This window comes from Castor canadensis, chromosome 4 (genome assembly GCF_047511655.1).
Source record: "Castor canadensis chromosome 4, mCasCan1.hap1v2, whole genome shotgun sequence".
NCBI lineage: Eukaryota > Metazoa > Chordata > Mammalia > Rodentia > Castoridae > Castor > Castor canadensis.
The window spans coordinates 166,390,176-166,407,434 of NC_133389.1; the positions used below are offsets into that span (position 1 = coordinate 166,390,176).

Below are 17,259 nucleotides of genomic sequence, written 5' to 3' on the forward strand. Positions count from 1 at the left end.
ACTGGGGCAGCTAGCTCGATTCCAGCCCCCTTCGAAGAGGGAGAGAAAGGCGACCATCCTACCAAGGCTGGGCTTCCATTCCGTTCCTGGTTTACTTCCTTTTGGGGTCAGTGCAGACAGGGCATCCGGACACCCGGCAGAGGCGCCATCCCTGGGCGGGGCGAGGAGGGGCGCCTCGAGTCTGGCTGGAGGCCTGGGCCCAACGCTTCTTTTCTCGCAGCTCAGTTTCCCTATCTGTCAAATGGGATACGGGGCGGGAGGGACGTTCTGCGGAATGCACGAGATTGGGGCGGGGGACGCAGAGAACGACCCAGACCAGGCTGGCAACACGTTGGCTGTGAAGCCGATGAAATGCAATGATGGCGGCCCTGTGGGCGCCCGAAGAGCAGAGAGAAGACCCGGGTCTAGCCCGGGACGTGCATCAAGTTTTCCCCCCTTCCCCGCCCGCCCAGTGCGCGAAGCGCGCGCATGCGGCGCCGCCCCTCCCGCCCCGCGCGGGCCTCCCCCGCCGGGCCCCTAGCGGTTCCCCCTCGGCGGGGCCCGGCGGACGTGCACCGCGCTCGCACCCCGAGGCTGGACGGGACCGGACGCGCCTGGTGCGCCCCGCCCGGCAGCGGAGGCCCGATGGGAGGGAGGAAGTGCAAGGGAGTGTTTGCCAGGGCTTGGTGGTGTTATTATTTTTTAATTTGTTAACACAAAATAGTAACGGCAAATGGAAGGAACTCCGTAAATCGGTAAAACGATCCGCTGCCCTCCTGGTGCGCACAACACCGGGGTTTCCTGCGGAAAGGGCCTGTGTGCAAACGCAGAGCCCTCGTCGGCTGGGATGTGTCGCCACAGACCCAGGTGACACGAGTGATTGCAATCCTCTGAACAGTTGCTGTGTGAGAGACCCCACGGTCGGGCGCCGTGCCCACTGTGGCGCCGTGCTGGGCACTTGGGAACAGAGCCAATCCAAAGAATTCGCACCCTCCAATAATCAGAGTGGCCCTTGCTCCGGGGAGGGGGGAGGAGGTTGGGAAGACCTCTGAACAAGGTTGCATTTCTTTAGGTAAAAGAATTTGGTTCCGCCAAAGAGGAGGAAAGTGAGGTCCTAGCGGAGGGAACAGGGCGTTCTAAAATTTTAAGCCCAGGACATTTGGCTTCTGGCGGGAACGTGAGGTGGCAACAGGTGAGGCAGTCCGTAAAGATAAACAGGGTGAGTCCCGGGACAGGGAGGTGGAGTTCTCACACCCTGTAGACCTAGATTACCTCGCCCCGAGACTTGCGGTGGGTGGTAGCAGTCACAGTCAGATCAAGAACATACTTTTGCGGGTTTGCACAGCTGTCTGGAGCTAGCAAAGAGCCTTTGCTCGCTCTCTACGTCCCTGTGATCAGACAAGACCCACTTTACACATAAGTTATCATTATTCCTCTTTCCAGATAAGCAAACTGAGAAGCGGCTAGAGTCCGGCCCTCGGAATGTGCCGAGGTGGAGCAGCGCCGCCCTGGGGCACTCCTGGGCGCTGGCGCTCCTGGCGGGCGGGGCGGGCCTTGGCCCCCAGCGCTGGGCGGCTTGGAACAGTGGGCCGGGTGCCTGCCCTGCCACGCAGCCGCAGAAGGCCTGCAAGTGGCAGGAAGGGAGGCGACGCCCCCTGGATCGCGGCAGGAACCCAACCCGGCCCGCCTCCCCGCCAGCCGGGCCGCGCGGGCCCCAGAAGTGATGAAAGCCGCGGCTGAGTCCAGGTCACGCCGAAGCCGTTGCCCTTTTAAGGGGGAGCCTTGAAACGGCGCCCGGGTTCCATGTTTGCATCCGCCTCGCGGGGAGGAAACTCCATGTTGTAACAAAGTTTCCTCCGCGCCCCCTCCCTCCCCCTCCCCCTTAGAACCTGGCTCCCCTCCCCTCCGAAGCTCGCGGGGATCCCTCCCTCCCACCCTTCCCCCTCCCCCCCGCGCCCCGATTCCGGCCCGAGCCGGGGGGGAGGCCGGGCGCCGGGGCCAGAGTCCGGCCGGAGCGGAGCGTGCCCGGCCCCATGGACAGCTCGGCCGTCATTACTCAGATCAGCAAGGAGGAGGCGCGGGGCCCGCTGCGGGGCAAAGGTACGGGGGCAGCGGGGAGGGGGCCGTAGCCCGCGCGCGGCGGGAGGGGAGGAGGCAGGGACCGGGATCTTTCCCCGCGCAGCAGCTGCTGCCACCGCCCGGGGCGCCCGCCTTGACCGGGCCGGAGCTCCAGCCCGAAGAAACTGAGAGTTTGAACTCTTGCAGTCTCAGGGACGTTGGGCGGGGCCTGGTGCTTATAGAGCGCCCCGTTCTGCTTTTGGTGGAGAAACTGAGGCAGGGGCAACAAGAGGGACTCCCGTGGGGGATCCTGGCGCGGCGGTGCCCGGGCGTCGCCCCCTCCCCCCGGGTTGGCGCCAATGGGGCTGGAGGATGGGGGGGCAAGTCAGCCGCCTTCAGGCCACCCGCTGAGACTCCGCCCACTTTAGGCTGTGGTCGGGTCGGGGTCTTGGGAGGGGGCGCCGAGATGACAGCGGGCTGGGGAAGCTTGGAGGGATCTCCCGCCAACACACAGCTGCGTTCCCACAAACGCACGTCACGCGTGGAGGCGCAGAGACTTTCGGAGGCACAGAGGGGGGGCCGGCACTTTCAAGAGTCGCCTGCCCGCCTGTGGGGAGAGCCTTGGGTAGGGCTGGGCACGCCGCGCCCGGGCTGCAGGCCCGTGGGCGCCGGGCCTATGCACACACGCACCCGGGAAGCCCGACCCGGGAAGCCGCGCCGCGCGTTGAGGCTGCGCCCCTGCGCCTGGCCTGGGCGCGGGGGCGGGGGGGGGTCTCTCCTCCCCTTCTCCGTGTGGCCTTCATGGCCTGGAAGTCCTCCCAGGTCTGCCCACCTCCTGCCAGGGCCTAGCTCCGCCCTGGGCAGGGGGCGGAGGTGCAGTGGGGCGGGTGGGTCTGTCAGTCTGCCCGCCGCAGGTCGGAGGTCTGGTCTGGGCGGGGCGGGGACGGAGTAGGCGGAGCCGACAAATGGCCCTGGGACACTGGCCCCAGGTCTCGGGACTACACCCCCTGCTTCAGGGCCCAGCCTCCTTGAGGACTTTGGACCCTCGGGGTAGACAGGATGGAGGGAGAGTGGGAGTGGACGACGGGACCCCAGGCCCTGGCTGTCCTGAGCAGGAGCTGCTCAGGTAAGGCGGGTCAGGTGATGGAGGCTCGCAGAAAAAGCGAAAGCACTCGTGTCCCTCGTTCCAAGCGGCCCACTCCGGCTGCATTTTATTCTCAATAGAACTCCTTGTCAGAGAGCTGCCTGGAAGGCCCCTGCAGGGGCATCTCAGAGAGGACCAAAGGTGCCTTAGTGTGTCCCCTTGATAAGGGAGCATGCTCAGATTTTCCCTGCTCAAAGAGTTGGCACCGGGGAACGTGTGCATGCCTCTGCAGGCCCATGTGCCCACGTCCCCAACCTGAACCTCCTTGCATTAGGTGACCAGAAGTCAGCCTCTTCCCAGAAGCCCCGAAACCGGGGCTTCCTCCACTCTCTCTTCTGCTGTGTCTGCCGAGATGATGGGGAAGCCTTGCCTGCCCACAGTGGGGCTCCCCTGCTCGTGGAGGAGAATGGCGCCATCCCCAAGGTGCGTGTTGCCAGGAGGGGGCTTCAGGGGGACCTGAACTCAGTGGGGAGGGAACTTAGAAAAGGGGCTTCAGGGTGAGCTTTCCTGACACACCTGCAGACTCAGGGAAGCCTCACCTGCCAAGAATTGCAGCCTCCCCATTGGCTTTGTCTGCCCCCAACTGCCCCCCTGCAGAACTCTTGAGTGTTCCCTCCTAGGTGTGAGCTTTCCCAGGTCGGGAAGAGAGCCAGGTGGCCTGTCCCTGACCCAGAGTTGGCAGGGTCAAATGGAAGGGTGTGGAATGTCCCACTATCCCAATGGGTCCCCAGGTGGAGGGCCAGGGGTGGGAAGTCTGAGTAGGAGGTGCCCCACCCAGCCCCACCCCTCCCCACAGCAGACCCCTGTCCAGTACCTGCTTCCCGAGGCCAAGGCCCAAGACTCAGACAAGATCTGCGTGGTCATCGACCTGGACGAGACCCTGGTGCACAGCTCCTTCAAGGTGGGCCCTGCCCAGCATCCCTCAGCCCCAAGTCTCTGAGGGAGCCTTCCCTACCTGGGGGGAACTCTCCCCTGTGCCCTGGCCCCTGGGGCTCCCCACCCCAATTCCAGCAGCTCTTTTCCCCCCACAGCCAGTGAACAACGCTGACTTCATCATCCCCGTGGAGATTGATGGGGTGGTCCACCAGGTGAGGGGTAGGGGGAGGAGGAGGAGGAGGAGGAGGAGGTGGGCTTGGCATCTGCGCTCCAGACCCCAGGTTCTTCCCACCAATCTGAAGAAAGCCCCCAGATGGGACTTAGAGAGATGTGGAATGGCCGGAGGTTCTCAGAGAGGGTGTGAAACTTGCCCAAGGCCACACAAAGCCCCAAAGCCATGGCTGATTCCAACCTGCAGACAGTGGGTTCCTTTTCCCAGCCCTGGTTTGCTAAGCCCTCTTGCCCCCCCTGCCCGGGACCCAGTTCAAGTAATTCAGGATAGGTTGTGTGCTGTCCAGCCTGTTCTCCATTACTTGGCTCGGGGGCCGGTGCTCTGCGGCCTTGGGGTGAGGGGGCTGACCCAGACTCCTGCATTTGGCTCAAGTTAAGGTGGGGGGAAAGACTGGGAATTAGTGATCCCCCCTACAAGATGAGACCTGCAGAAGGTGGAACTAGAAGCTTATTTTGATTCTTCAGGGAGAGTGGGTGGTTAGGGTGGCTGTGGGGAACCCACAGAGTCTGGGATTTGCTTCCCTGGGCTCCTCTGCCCCTCCACCGTGCCCTTCCAGCCTTCACACCCCTCCCTCCCTGCTTGTGGGTCAGCAGCCCCCTCACTGGCTCAACCCCCAGGTCTATGTGCTGAAGCGGCCTCATGTGGACGAATTCTTACAGCGAATGGGCGAGCTGTTTGAGTGTGTGCTGTTCACCGCCAGCCTTGCCAAGGTAAGCCCCCAGCCAGGGGTCTGGGACAGATGCAGCCCTGGGTCACTCCCTGCCCTGGGACGACCTTCTTTCTACCTCCAGTACGCAGACCCAGTAGCTGACCTGCTGGACAAGTGGGGGGCTTTCCGGGCCCGGCTGTTTCGGGAGTCCTGCGTCTTCCACCGGGGGAACTATGTGAAAGACCTGAGCAGGCTGGGCCGAGACCTCCGGCGAGTGCTCATTCTGGACAATTCACCCGCCTCCTATGTCTTCCATCCCGACAACGCAGTGAGCGCACCCTGGACCCAGGGAGGGTTAAGACCCAAGGCTCCATTTAGTCTGTCTGGGTCTCCAGAACCCCATAGCGGGCAATGTTGGGGGCTGGTGCCTTCCCAGGTGTTTTTCCTGCCCTTGACATCTGTACTTTCTTAATCGCTCCATTCCGCCTGTGGGTGGGGTGCCCAGCTAGGGTCCCCACCAGGCAATGGGGTACTTTACACCTTTCAAACTGCCAGTTTTGACCTATTAACGGGACAATCCTGATTGGGGTTTTTAACAGAGTAGAATAGCAAATATTGGTGTTCTTTTGCACACTGTAAGATCAAGTGTTGTTTTGTGAAAGTGTGCTTTATTGTGTGTGTAAACGTTTTCACTGACAGTTGCATTCAAAGAGTGTGAGTGTGAGGGAATGTGGTTAGAGCTGGCCTGAACATATGGCACCCTGGGCCATCTGCCACCCTCACCTTCCTCTTCCCATCTCCCCAGGTACCTGTGGCCTCATGGTTTGACAACATGAGTGACACTGAGCTCCATGACCTCCTACCCTTCTTCGAGCAACTAAGCCGTGTGGACGACGTATACTCAGTGCTCAGGCAGCCAAGGCCTGGGAGCTAGTGAGCCCCATGGGGCCAGGACCTGTCCCTGACTGAGGCCACACCTCCTTCCACGCAGACTGTGGGCGCCTGCCTGTGCTCTTTTAAGAAAACCCATCTGTGGGCCGCTCCACATTCACAGCCCTGGGGGAGCAGGTGTCTCCCCCACCAACCCCACCAGGCTGCACCAAGGACAATGAGCCCCTGGGCCCCTGTGTCAGTGCCTTCAAACCTCCTCCCCCCTTTTCAGGGGACCTGGAGGGCCCTGCCTGCTGCTCCCCTCTCTTCCTCTTCTCTCATGCTGCCAAATGGGACCCCTCAGCTCCAGTTCTGCTCTGGGGATAGGGGCAGGGTTTCTGTTGCCCCATGCCTTGGACCCCCATCCTGGGAACTATGGTCACCAAGTGCCTTGCATAGAACTCCTTTCACCTTTGCCCAGTGAGCTTTCCAAGGGCATCTTCCCCCCTGGAACAGCCTGCAGGTGGCTGCAGTCTAGGCTGATCTGGGAGGAACCAGGTTCTTCCCTCCTAATCTCTTCGCTTGGGACTGTCAGAGCCCTTACCAGTTTCTGCTTAGGAGGTGGGGGAAGAAGGTCTGTTACCACTTGTGAAGGGAGCAGGGGTCCTTCCTTCAGGACCCCAAAGTCCAACTTCTTTAAGCTGATAGCTATGGCTGCTTCTCATCAAGCCTGGACCTCTTCTGCCATAACCAACCTAAGGCCTGGGGCTTGGCCCCTCCAGCAATGCCTCAGGAGGGCCTAGGCAGGACCGTCTGTGGTGCCATATAAATATGTATATGTGTATATAGATTTTTAAGGGAAGGAGAGAGGAAAGGGTCCCCGTAGAGAGGGCTCTCCCTCTCCCCTTTCTGGGCCCAGAAATTGGGGGGGGGAGGATTTTTACATTTTTTAAACTGCTATTTTCTGAGAGGAACAAGCTGGGCCCAGGGGCTGCAGGCCTTGTCCTCTGTCCCTCAGCTTCTTTGCTCCATTCATTCAAAAAAACATTTATTGAGCACCTTCTGTGCCCAGCAACGAGCTAGGTCCACCAGCTAAGTGAAGGGGGATCTTCACCCTCTAATTGGTGCCTCCCCCACTCCAGATTTCACCGGTGCCTTTAGGGTATCTGCAGGAGATGGAACCTTCTGTGGGGCTTGGGGTAGGGGGGTCTCCAGGAAGCCTGGCCACACTGTCCTCCCCTGTGCCAACCCACCCCTGCAGCCTCCTCCCTCGCCCCCCGCTGGCTGGGGGCTGCTCCCAAGACATCCTGCCTTCCAACTCCGAATTCTGTTTCTGAAACCCCTCCGCACACATCTGGAGTCCGGAGGTCAAGGCCTTGAGCTCTCCCCGGGGTCTAACGGTTAAGTGGACCCACAAACTAGTGCCAAGGGAGTTGGGGGAGGGAAGATAGGGTTGTCTTGAATCAGTGATCGTCCCATTTAAGTGCCTTCTCAGAGCCTCACGATGTGATAAGAACTAAAGAGAAAGCCAGACCCCCTATATTGGTTCTGTGGTTCTTGGAGAGGGGGTTGATGCGAGATAAGTGCCTCACCTGTGACTGCAACGGACCCTGTTTCAACAAACTGGTTGGAAGGGGGTGGTAGAAGGAAGGGCACTGTCCAGGTCGCTGGACTTTCAATGGGAACAGGGCAGGGGGGAGAGCACAGTTCTGGGGCTCTGATCTGTGCAACCGGGTGCATGCTGGTCAGCTCTTTTTGCCTTGGTGACTTCATCTGCAAAATGGAGACCGACCCTTTTTGCAGACTTGATTAAATGCCTGGACGCTGACGACTTGAAACTATTAACTATAAAGCAAAACTACAATGCCTTCCGTCCCTGGAATGCGGTGCAGGGCGGGGCCGGCGGGGCGCCTGGAGGCCGGGTTCTGCGGAGACGGAAGGACTCGCTAGCCAGGCTGACGTGGGCCGCCCTGCGAGGCCGTTGGCCGGGGCAGCGCCGGCTGTACACAGGATCCGCCCCCTCCATCCCGAGACGGGGTGTGGCCGGCGCCAGGGCGCCCGCAGCCTCCCGCCCATTGGCCGCGCCCTGGCCCGGGCCCCGCCCCGCCTCCTGCCCCCGCCCCTCGGGCGCGCAGCGCTTCCTTTGCGGACCCTGCGGCCGGGGCCAGCAGGAAGTGCCCTCTCGCCCTGCCAGGCCGTGCCCGCCCGCCCGCTGCCCGCGCTGGCGCACCCCACGCCGCACTGACACCATCTCCTGCAGTTCCCCTCCAGGATCCTGGGGACCGGCCTACCCAGCTCCTGGCACACACCATGCCCGGATATGGGAAGAAGGGGGCCCGCCCCATCCACCTCTAAAAATGGGGAGCTTCTGGGCCCTCCCTCCCAGTGCTCTCTGAATGTTACTCCCTGTTCCCCTCCATCCCCACCTCCCCCTCATCATCGCCTTACTAGTGAAATCTAGTCCCAAGCTCCTTGTGTCTAGATGTTGATCAGCTCTAATTTTGTGTGCGGGGCTAAGCCCAATCCTTATCCCACCCTGCCCACCCCCACTACTTCTGGATTGAAAAGAACCAGAAAGCACCCACCTGAGAAAAGAAGCCTGTGTACCTGGACTGGCGTCAGCCTCTACTCTGGGCTGGACCAGGAGAGCCTTCGGCAAGATAAACAGCCAGGCCCTGATCTCGTCCCGCCTTCCTAGGGTCCTGCTCTATTTCCTGGTCTCCATGCAAACATCGCCCCAAATTTGCATCCTAGAGGTCAGACAGGGTGCCCAGCTTCAGTGAGACCACAGTCAGGTTTCACCACCACCACTACGCACATGCCCTTGCACCCACACAGAGTTCAAGCTAACCACACATGTGAGTGCTTCCCTGTGCCAGGCACCGTGCCAGGAGCAGGCCGGTACTTCTGCTTTCAAAGAATCCAAAGAACTCTCACACCCTAGTGTAACAAACCAATTAATTTGGTTTATCCTCTTAAATGTAAGTATTACTCTTTAGGATGAGTTACTGACCTTTCTTCTGGACCATTTCTGTTTCTTAAGTTTCTTTTCCTCCAGAGGCCTCCAAGTGGCCTCTGAAGATGAAACCCTAGGGAGATGATTCTGAACGTTTCCCTAATTGAAGCCTGCTTTTTTCCTTTAATTAACTATTAAAGGAAAGACTCAAAAGTAGAAAAGGAAGATTTAGCAATAATGAGCACAAATATGACTGCTACCTATCATTTAAGAAGCAGGGTGTGAAGCCAGGCAGTGGTCTGTAATCTAATTAATAGGATTGCAGTTCAAAGCTAGCCCCAGCAAACAGTTCGCAGGACTGTATCTTGAAAAAACTCATCACAAAAAAGGGCTGGTGGAGTGACTCAAGGTGTAGGCCCCAAGTTCAAACCCCAATATTGCCAAAAAAGAAGCAGCGGGTGTGGTGACCCAAACCTATGGTCCCAGCTACTCGGGAGGTTGGAGGTTGGAAGCAAAGTTAGCCCAGACCCTATCTGAAAAATAGACTAAAATAAAAGGATGAGGGGTGTGGCTCAAGCAGTAGAGCATGCTTGCCTTGAAGGCCGAGTCCAATCCATAGTATTACCAGAAAAAAAAGGTAAGATAGAGCCAGGTGGCAGTGGCTCAAGCCTGTAATTCTGGCTACTTAAAAGCCTGAGATGGGGAGAATCAAAGTTTGGGCCAGCCCAGGCAAATAGTTTCAAGACCTTATTTCCAAAATAACTAGAAGAAGGTGAACTGGAGGTGTGGCTCAAGCAGTTGAGCGCCTGCCTTGCAAGATCAAGGCCCTGAGTTCACAACCCAGCACCACCAAAAAATAAATGGTAAGATAAAGTTTCTATAGTATAGCCACAAGCATTTATGTCTTAGCTTATTATTTTTTTGGTGGTACTGGGACTTGAACTCAGGCCCTCACATTTGCTAGGCAGGTGCTTTGCCACTTGAGCCACTCTACCAGCCCTTTTTTTGAGTTGGGTATTTTTTGGGATTGGGTCTCATAAACTACTGCCCCAGCTGGCTTCAAACCAAGATCCTCCTGATCAGCTAGGATTACAGGCTTGAGCCACTAGCATCTGACTTTTTTTTTAAGAAATAATTTATTCTGTTTTTGTTGTTTGTTTTTTGAGGCAGACTTCCAACTTGCAATCCTCCTGCCCACACTTCCTACATGCTGGGATTATAAGCATGAGACATCATACCTGACTTCTTGGTGTGTCTTTGATAGCTTCTGTTAAAATCCCCAATAGTAGGGGTTGAGGTGTAGTTGAATAGTAAAGCATTTGCCTAGTATGCCTGAGTCCTGGGGTTTGACCCCTAGCGCTGAAAAAAATCTGATAGTATTTTATACAGAAGTGTCATGAATTGCTTGTTCTCATAGTAAAATTCCTCATTTCCTGCTGTGATTCCCTCAGTGAGGTGATGTTCTTCATGCTTCTGCCTCCAATAAATTGAGATCTCCAGAACTTCAGTATGATCCCTCAATGGAGACCATGTCCCCATCAATAGGGCAGGCAATGAGAAGTAAACATTACACAGATGAATGACCTGAGTACTGAGAGGTAGTACTGAGAGGTAGTACTGGGGGTGAGGAGTACTGAACCCTGAGGAGCTGCCACTGCTGATTGCTTCACCCTTGAAGAGTTCATAAAGAGCACTTAGTGACTTTCTGATCAGAGTCTAAAATTCTGCTTGTCCCAATTCAGATTTAAGCAAAATACTCTGTTTATAGTGCTAATTTGTCATGTTGAAGGTGTTCCAATTCCCCAAAACTGGCAAAAATTTAACCTCAAGAATCACAATTCCTCCAAGAGGGGCAAACTCTCAATCAAATGACACACTGATTGGCACCAGTGGCTCATGCCTGTGATCCTAGCTACTTGGGAGGCTGAGATTGTGAGAATCAGGGTTTAAGGCCAGTCCAGGCAAATAGTTCAAGAGATCCTATCTCCAAAATAAGCAGAGCAAAATGAACTGGAGTGCTTGCTTTGCAAGTGCAAAGCTCTTGAGTTCAAATCCCAATCCTGTCAGAAAAAAAAAAAAAAAGACATGCCAAACAAAACAAGGTTGGTTCCAGAATTAATTGGCTTATTGCAATGCACACAGAAACAATGAGAAAAATAAGCAAAAGAAGTATATGAATATACAGGCAAAAATAAGTAAAAGGAGGGGAGAGGGAGGGGAGCAGGGGGAAGAAATGACCCAAACAATGTATGTACGTATGAATATATGAATAAAGAGAAAAAAAAGTAAAAGAAAATCACTCAAAAACAGAGTACAAGTAATGAACTAAATTTCGTGTGCCCATGGAAGAAATTGTCCAAATGCAGATCATTTCTTTCAAACTGACAGTGACACTAAAGGGCCCAGAATGCCATCAAGTCACCAGCAATGAAGCAAGGACTTTTCACTGGGCAGAGTTGACTCACAGTGAGATTTCTCTCAAATGACAGCCTGAAGGCATTAGCATTTATAATCCCAGAAAGTGTATCATCCCAACTTCCGGATGTTAATTTTGGAGAGAAAAATTCTGGTCACCAAGTATCTCATTTGCATATTAGCACTCTGTTGTCCACAAGGTAGCTCTCAGCCTGCCCTTTGACTCAGTTACAGCATGTTACAGCCAAAGCTCAAAATGGAGTTAGTGCTGTGAAAGCATAGGTACATCTATCACAATTCAAATACCTGCTTACTTCCGCTCACAAGAATCAGATCCCTGCAAAACGCATCACAACACCTCAAGTGGAGAAAGAAAGGGGAATGGATGGAGGGTTTCCACCCTGGCATGCCGACGCGGTGTGAGAGATCTTGGAAGGCAGGAAAGTGTGCAGGGAACACTCAGCCCTACAGGGCAGTCCCAGGGGGATTGGGCCCCTACTGAAGTGAAGCTCAGAAGCTTTTGGAAAAAAAGGAATCTGGAAGGCAGCCTGCGTGAGAACCTCCCAGACTCACTGGGAGAGCTGGCCACAGCAGCTGGCCACAGCAGGCAGTGTGGGAAGGGACAAAAGGGGTGGAATGGCTCCCAAGTAGGGTGGGATTGGGGGGGGGAGTTTGGGAAATGAGGCTATGGAAAGCAGGAGGAGGTAGTTAATGCAGATCCGAAACCGGACCAGGGGTTTTTCTTTTAGGAATTTGACCCTGAGGGACTCTGAGCAAGACCTGGTGATTGCATGTTGGAAACTAAATGATACTCACAGCCCTCAAGACGGAAGATGAAGGCCTGAACTGGGCACAGGCAGAGTGAGGAGAGGAGAAAGAAGGATGGATTCAAGAGAGGAGATAAACTTGGCAGGAAGCCTGGTTCATCTGCTTTGGGGGAGGGTGAAGGAGAGGAAAGACAACGACCTCAGTCTGCCTTTGGAGATATCAGCTGTGAGAATGTCTCTGAGCCCCATATGGGAGTGATATTCGTTGTTGCTTGGTACACACACACACACACACACACACACACACACGAATGCAATGAAGAGACACCCAATACAATGCTGCTGGCAGGAGTGTACAGCCTTGTGATTTGAAAATATCCATCAAAAATGATTTTTAAAATGCTGGTGACTCATTCCTGTAATCCTAGCTACTCAGGAGGTTGAGATCAGGAGCATCAGGGTTCGAAGAAGCCAGCCCAGACAAACAGTCCTAGAGACCCTACCTCAGAAAAGCCTATCACAGAAAAAGGCAGGTGGAGTGGCTCAAGGTGTAAGCCCTAAGTTCAAGTCCCAGTACCACAAAAAAAAAAAAATCAATAAAAATAAAATACACATACCTTTTTTTTTTTTCTTTGTGGTACTGGGTCTTGAACTCGGGGCCTTCACTTTGAGCCACTCCACCACTCAGCCCTATTTTGGGGGAGGGTTTTTTGAGATAGGAGCTCACAAACTATTTGCCTGGGCTGGCTTTGAACAGCAATCCTCCTGATCTCTGCCTCCTGAGTAGCTAGGATTACAGGCCTGAGACACAGTGCCTGGCTAGAGACACCTTTTGATCCAAGCAATTTCGCTTTTAGGAACTTACCCTGTAGATGAAATGTATACCACATATAACTAGGTGTATATAAGGGTATTAATCATTGCATCATTGTTTATAACATCAAAACACTTGAAATAAACTATTTCCCAGTAAGGGACTAGTGAGATAAATTGTACTCTCTCTACACCAGAGACTACTATGTAGTCATAAAAACGATGAGATAGGAATAGACGAGCTGATATAGAGTGAGCCCCAAGGTACACTATAGAGTACACATATAGAGTGAGTCCCAAGTAGAACAGAGTAAGATTCACCTCAGTGGCAACAGGGTATTCCCACTCGGGGAAATATAAAAGTAGACATAAAAATATAATATACGTGGCTAACCCTGGGGAGGGGTTGGGGACTGAGTCATCTACAATAGAACGGACATGTATTTCAAATCATTTTATGAGGTATATTTATTATTTTTTTAAATAAAAATAATTTGAAGAACACTTAGCCTCCTAAATACTATCATTAACATTGAAATCATAAATTCCATTTCTTTCCATCAAACATTCACTACATGCTGACAACACATCAGGTCCTTGAATAGAGCAGTGAACGAAACACAGGGGAAAAACAAACTTTAGAAAAGTAATTACAATGAGGCTGAGCTTGAAATCCTGAGTTCAAGCCCCAGTACCACCAAGAAAAAAATTGGTGCCGGGCTCTGAAGGATCACATCTGCAATCCTACTTGACATGGGAAGGACTGCAGTTCGAGACCAGCCTGGGCAAATAGTTCATAAGACGCCCCCCCCCACCCCCTCCAAAATGTACTGGAGGTGTGGCTCAAGCAGTACAGCGCCTGCTTTGCAAGTGTGAAGCAAAGCCCTGAGTTCAAACCCCCAGACCCCCGGACAGACACAAAAAAAAAAAAAAAGAAAGAAAGAAAGAAAATTTGGGCTAGGGATGTGGCTTAAGTGGTAGAACACTGCCTAGCAAGCACGAGGTCCTGAGTTCAAATTCTAGTACTCCACACACAAAAGTAAATTAGATCCGGGTATAGTGGTTCATGACTGTAATTCCAGCAACTCCAGAGTTAGAGGTAGGAGAATCTCAGTCCAAGGCCAGATTGAGTAAAAGCTAGAGACCCTATCTGAAAAACAAACTAAAAGCAAAAGGATTGGAGACATGGGTCAAGTGGACCTGAGTTCAATCCCCAGTACAGCCAAAACAAACAAAAAGCGATAACTGTGCTGGAAATGTAGCTCAGTGGTTGAGCCTGCCATGTATGAGGCCCTAGATTTATCCCCACCACCATCAAAATTTTTTTAATTAATTATAAAGTGACTATTACAAAAGAAGTAAAAAGTGGCAGAAGTGGCAAATCAAAAATTTTGTGCTGTCAGTGCCAAACTGACGCAAGATGGCTTCCTTTATATTTGTTATTGTTAGTGTTTTAATATTTATTTATTTACTTATATATTTTTGAGACTGGGTCTCACTAGATTGCCCAAGCTGGCCTTGAACTCCTGGGCTCAAGCAATTCTTCTGCCTCAGTCTCCCAAATAGCTGGGACTACAGGTGCACCATGCAGGCTCTAAGATGACTTCTAATGATAGAGAGGAAAATGTACCTTCAAATAGCTGGCAGTTGCCACTGTAACCAGCGAATCAAACTTCACATCACTCATGCTGGGACAACTAAGTTGACATTACGTGTGTGCGCCCTGATGCAGAGCAAGTGATCGCCTTTAAGCACACTACTGAAAGAATGGAATGGTCCAAGGAGGCACATCAGCCTCCTCTGGGAGCGTCTTAGTAATTATCAGTAATGCAGCATTGCAGGCTGCACCCCAGACCTACGGAATTAGAACCTGCACTTTACAAATGTTCCCAGGTGATGGTGCAGTTTGAAATACAGATGATAGATAGATGAACTTTAGGCTTGTGAGAAATGCAGGTGGAAGGGCTGGCAGAGTGGCTCAAGAGGTCAGAGCACCTGCCTTGCAAATGTGAGGCCCTGAGTTCAAATTCCAGGACCACCAAGAAAAAAATAGAAAAGAGGAGCAAACTAAATAATACCATAAGAAAGACTGGGACAGATCCACAATGTGAACATTCTACCAGACATTAGTAAACTAATGTCATGGGGGGAATAAAGGGAAGGGACTCTTCAACATTAAAAAAATACTGAAGAGGTCAGCACCATTGGTGCATACTTGTAATCGTAATCAGGAGGCAGAGAACAGAAGAATCTTGGTTTAAAGACAGCTCCGGGGAAAATCATTGGTGAGATTCTATCTCAAAAAAGTCCACCAAACAAAAAAATAATCCATCTCAAAAAAAGGCTGGTGGAGTGGGTCAGGTGGTAGAGCACTTGGCTTGCATGTATGAGGCCCTGAGTTCAAACCCCAGTACTGCCAAAAAGAAAAATATACTGAAGAGATATGACTGACAAAGCAAATGGGTTGATCTTGATTTGATCCTTCATCAGTAAAACCAGCTGGTAAAGTCCTTGTGGAGATAATTGGAGTAATTTGACTATGGACTGGATAGCAGCTGATATTAGAAGCAATTGTCCAGATTCTCAGGTATGACAATTATATCACAGGACATGAGTGGTAAGTGTTTGGCTGAATAATCACGATGTCTGAAACTTACTTTCAAGTGTATGTACACACGTGGCACATATTAACTCTTGAATCCATGGATGTTTAGTATTGATTGGGTTGATTGTTTTACTTTTCTATATGGTTGATATTTATCATAATGAGAAACTGGGGATAAAATTTTCTCTTCATTTGGTATTGCGGATGGAGCCCAGGGCCTGTGCATTCTAAGCTGTGCTCTACCACTGAGCTATGTCTCCAGCCCTTTGAAAAAAAAATTTTAAAACATATTCTTGATTCTTAGGGTGGGACTGTAGCTTAGTGGTAGAGCTTTTGCCTAACATGCATGAGATCCTGGCTTTGACCTCCAGTACCACCACCACCACACAAAAAAAGTGTCTTTAGACCTGGCGGGATGGTGTGGTTCATGCCTGTAATCCCAGCACTCTGGAAGCTGAGGCAGGAGGATGGGAATTTCAAGGTCAGCCTGCATTACTTAGCAAGACTCTGTCTCAAAAACACAAACAACTAAAGAGGAAATAGGAAAGACTAATAGAGGGGTGATACATTGTATGCATGTGTGAAAATATCACAATAAATACCAATACACAAAAATGAAAATACAAATCTGGTCATGTTTAAAAAAATAATAATGCATGTGATCTGGCAGCAAGTATTTAGTAACTAGAATACTGTCTGCAGCCTTCTTTGTGATAGGCAAGAGTTGGATACAATTTGTAGGTCCAATAACGAGATTGATTACACAAACCGAGTGGATTACAAGACTAAGGGCAGGGAAACACTCACAGATCACGCAATGATTTGAACACAGCTGACAGTAATTTGGGACCGCCTGACAGCTCCTCTGCATCCATGGAGCTAGCTGCCTGATGCACATGTGAGAATTGAAAATTTTTGTTTTTGAAATTTCTTTTGATTTAAAAACATTTTGGGGTCATTATTGTTTTATCATGACCCAAACAATGTATGCACGTGAATAAATGAATAAAAAAAATAAAATTTATTTTTTGACTGTACTTGGTCAAAACCACTTGTAATAAATCCGAGAATAAGGCAGAAATACAGTATTTTCTCCCAACCTGTGGGGTTGCATTTTTACTGTGTTGACAGTGTCTTTTAATGCACAGTTTAATGAAAACTCTGAAAATGAAGTTGCAAAAAAGCGTAGGACAGTGCTGGTGAAAGCATACATGCAGATAGATACTGTATACACATAGCGCTCATACAGAGCATAGGCACTGGAAATGATTTAGATACTCTATAATAAATCACTAGCAATGATTCATGGGTAGATCACCTCTCGTGGAGTTAGAGATGAGTTTTTTTGTTGTTGTTCCTTTTTGCTTATCCATGTAATTGAGTGAATATATATTCCTTTTTATTCATAAGAGTGTTACCTTATTTTAAAAACAAAATAGCACCTGCAGTGTGTGTACTTCTCCGAGTAGACTACACGTGTGCATGTGTGCACACTCATGCACACAGCCCACAGGTAGGTGATGCACACACACTCACATATATTCCCTTTTGATCTCCAAGACCCTTGAGAGGGTGTGGTCAGGAGGAGGCCTGCCCTTCCCCAGCCCACTTCATCTCACCTTCCTAAGAACTAGGGTTCAGAAGTGACAGTTTCTGGAGGGTAGCTGCTCCTGGTGCTGAGTTTGTGCTCAAAGTGGGTCTCCAAGCACGGCCCACACCATCGAGGACTGCACTCCTTCCTGTCCTCAATGAGATGGACCCCCAGGTCTGGGTGTGGGAGATGGAAGCCTTGGCTCCTGGGAGAGGGCGGCGGAGCAGAGTCCAAAGGCACGGGTTTATGGCAACTCATAAAAACTCCAGGTGGAGACTGTGTCCCTGAGGAGGAGGACAGGAAG

The 17,259-nt window shown here is 52.0% G+C and overlaps 1 protein-coding gene across 3 annotated transcripts; it reads left to right on the forward strand.

The window, feature by feature from the left end:
* The first annotated feature begins 1,912 nt into the window (after window positions 1-1,912).
* Ctdsp1 (CTD small phosphatase 1) lies at window positions 1,913-7,348 on the forward strand. Of its 3 annotated transcripts, none has more exons than XM_020181448.2 (7): window positions 1,913-2,079; window positions 3,456-3,604; window positions 3,978-4,082; window positions 4,213-4,269; window positions 4,907-4,999; window positions 5,081-5,266; window positions 5,744-7,348. In XM_020181448.2, exons 1-7 carry the CDS (start codon window positions 2,013-2,015, stop codon window positions 5,870-5,872), a joined length of 786 nt encoding a protein of 261 aa, XP_020037037.1. In that variant the 5' UTR covers window positions 1,913-2,012; the 3' UTR covers window positions 5,873-7,348. The 3 variants fall into 3 exon arrangements, with proteins under 3 accessions (XP_020037037.1, XP_020037778.1, XP_073927817.1); XM_020182189.2 differs by having other exon boundaries at window positions 1,914-2,079; window positions 3,981-4,082; XM_074071716.1 differs by lacking the exon at window positions 1,913-2,079 and adding an exon at window positions 2,962-3,163.
* The last annotated feature ends 9,911 nt before the right edge of the window (window positions 7,349-17,259 follow it).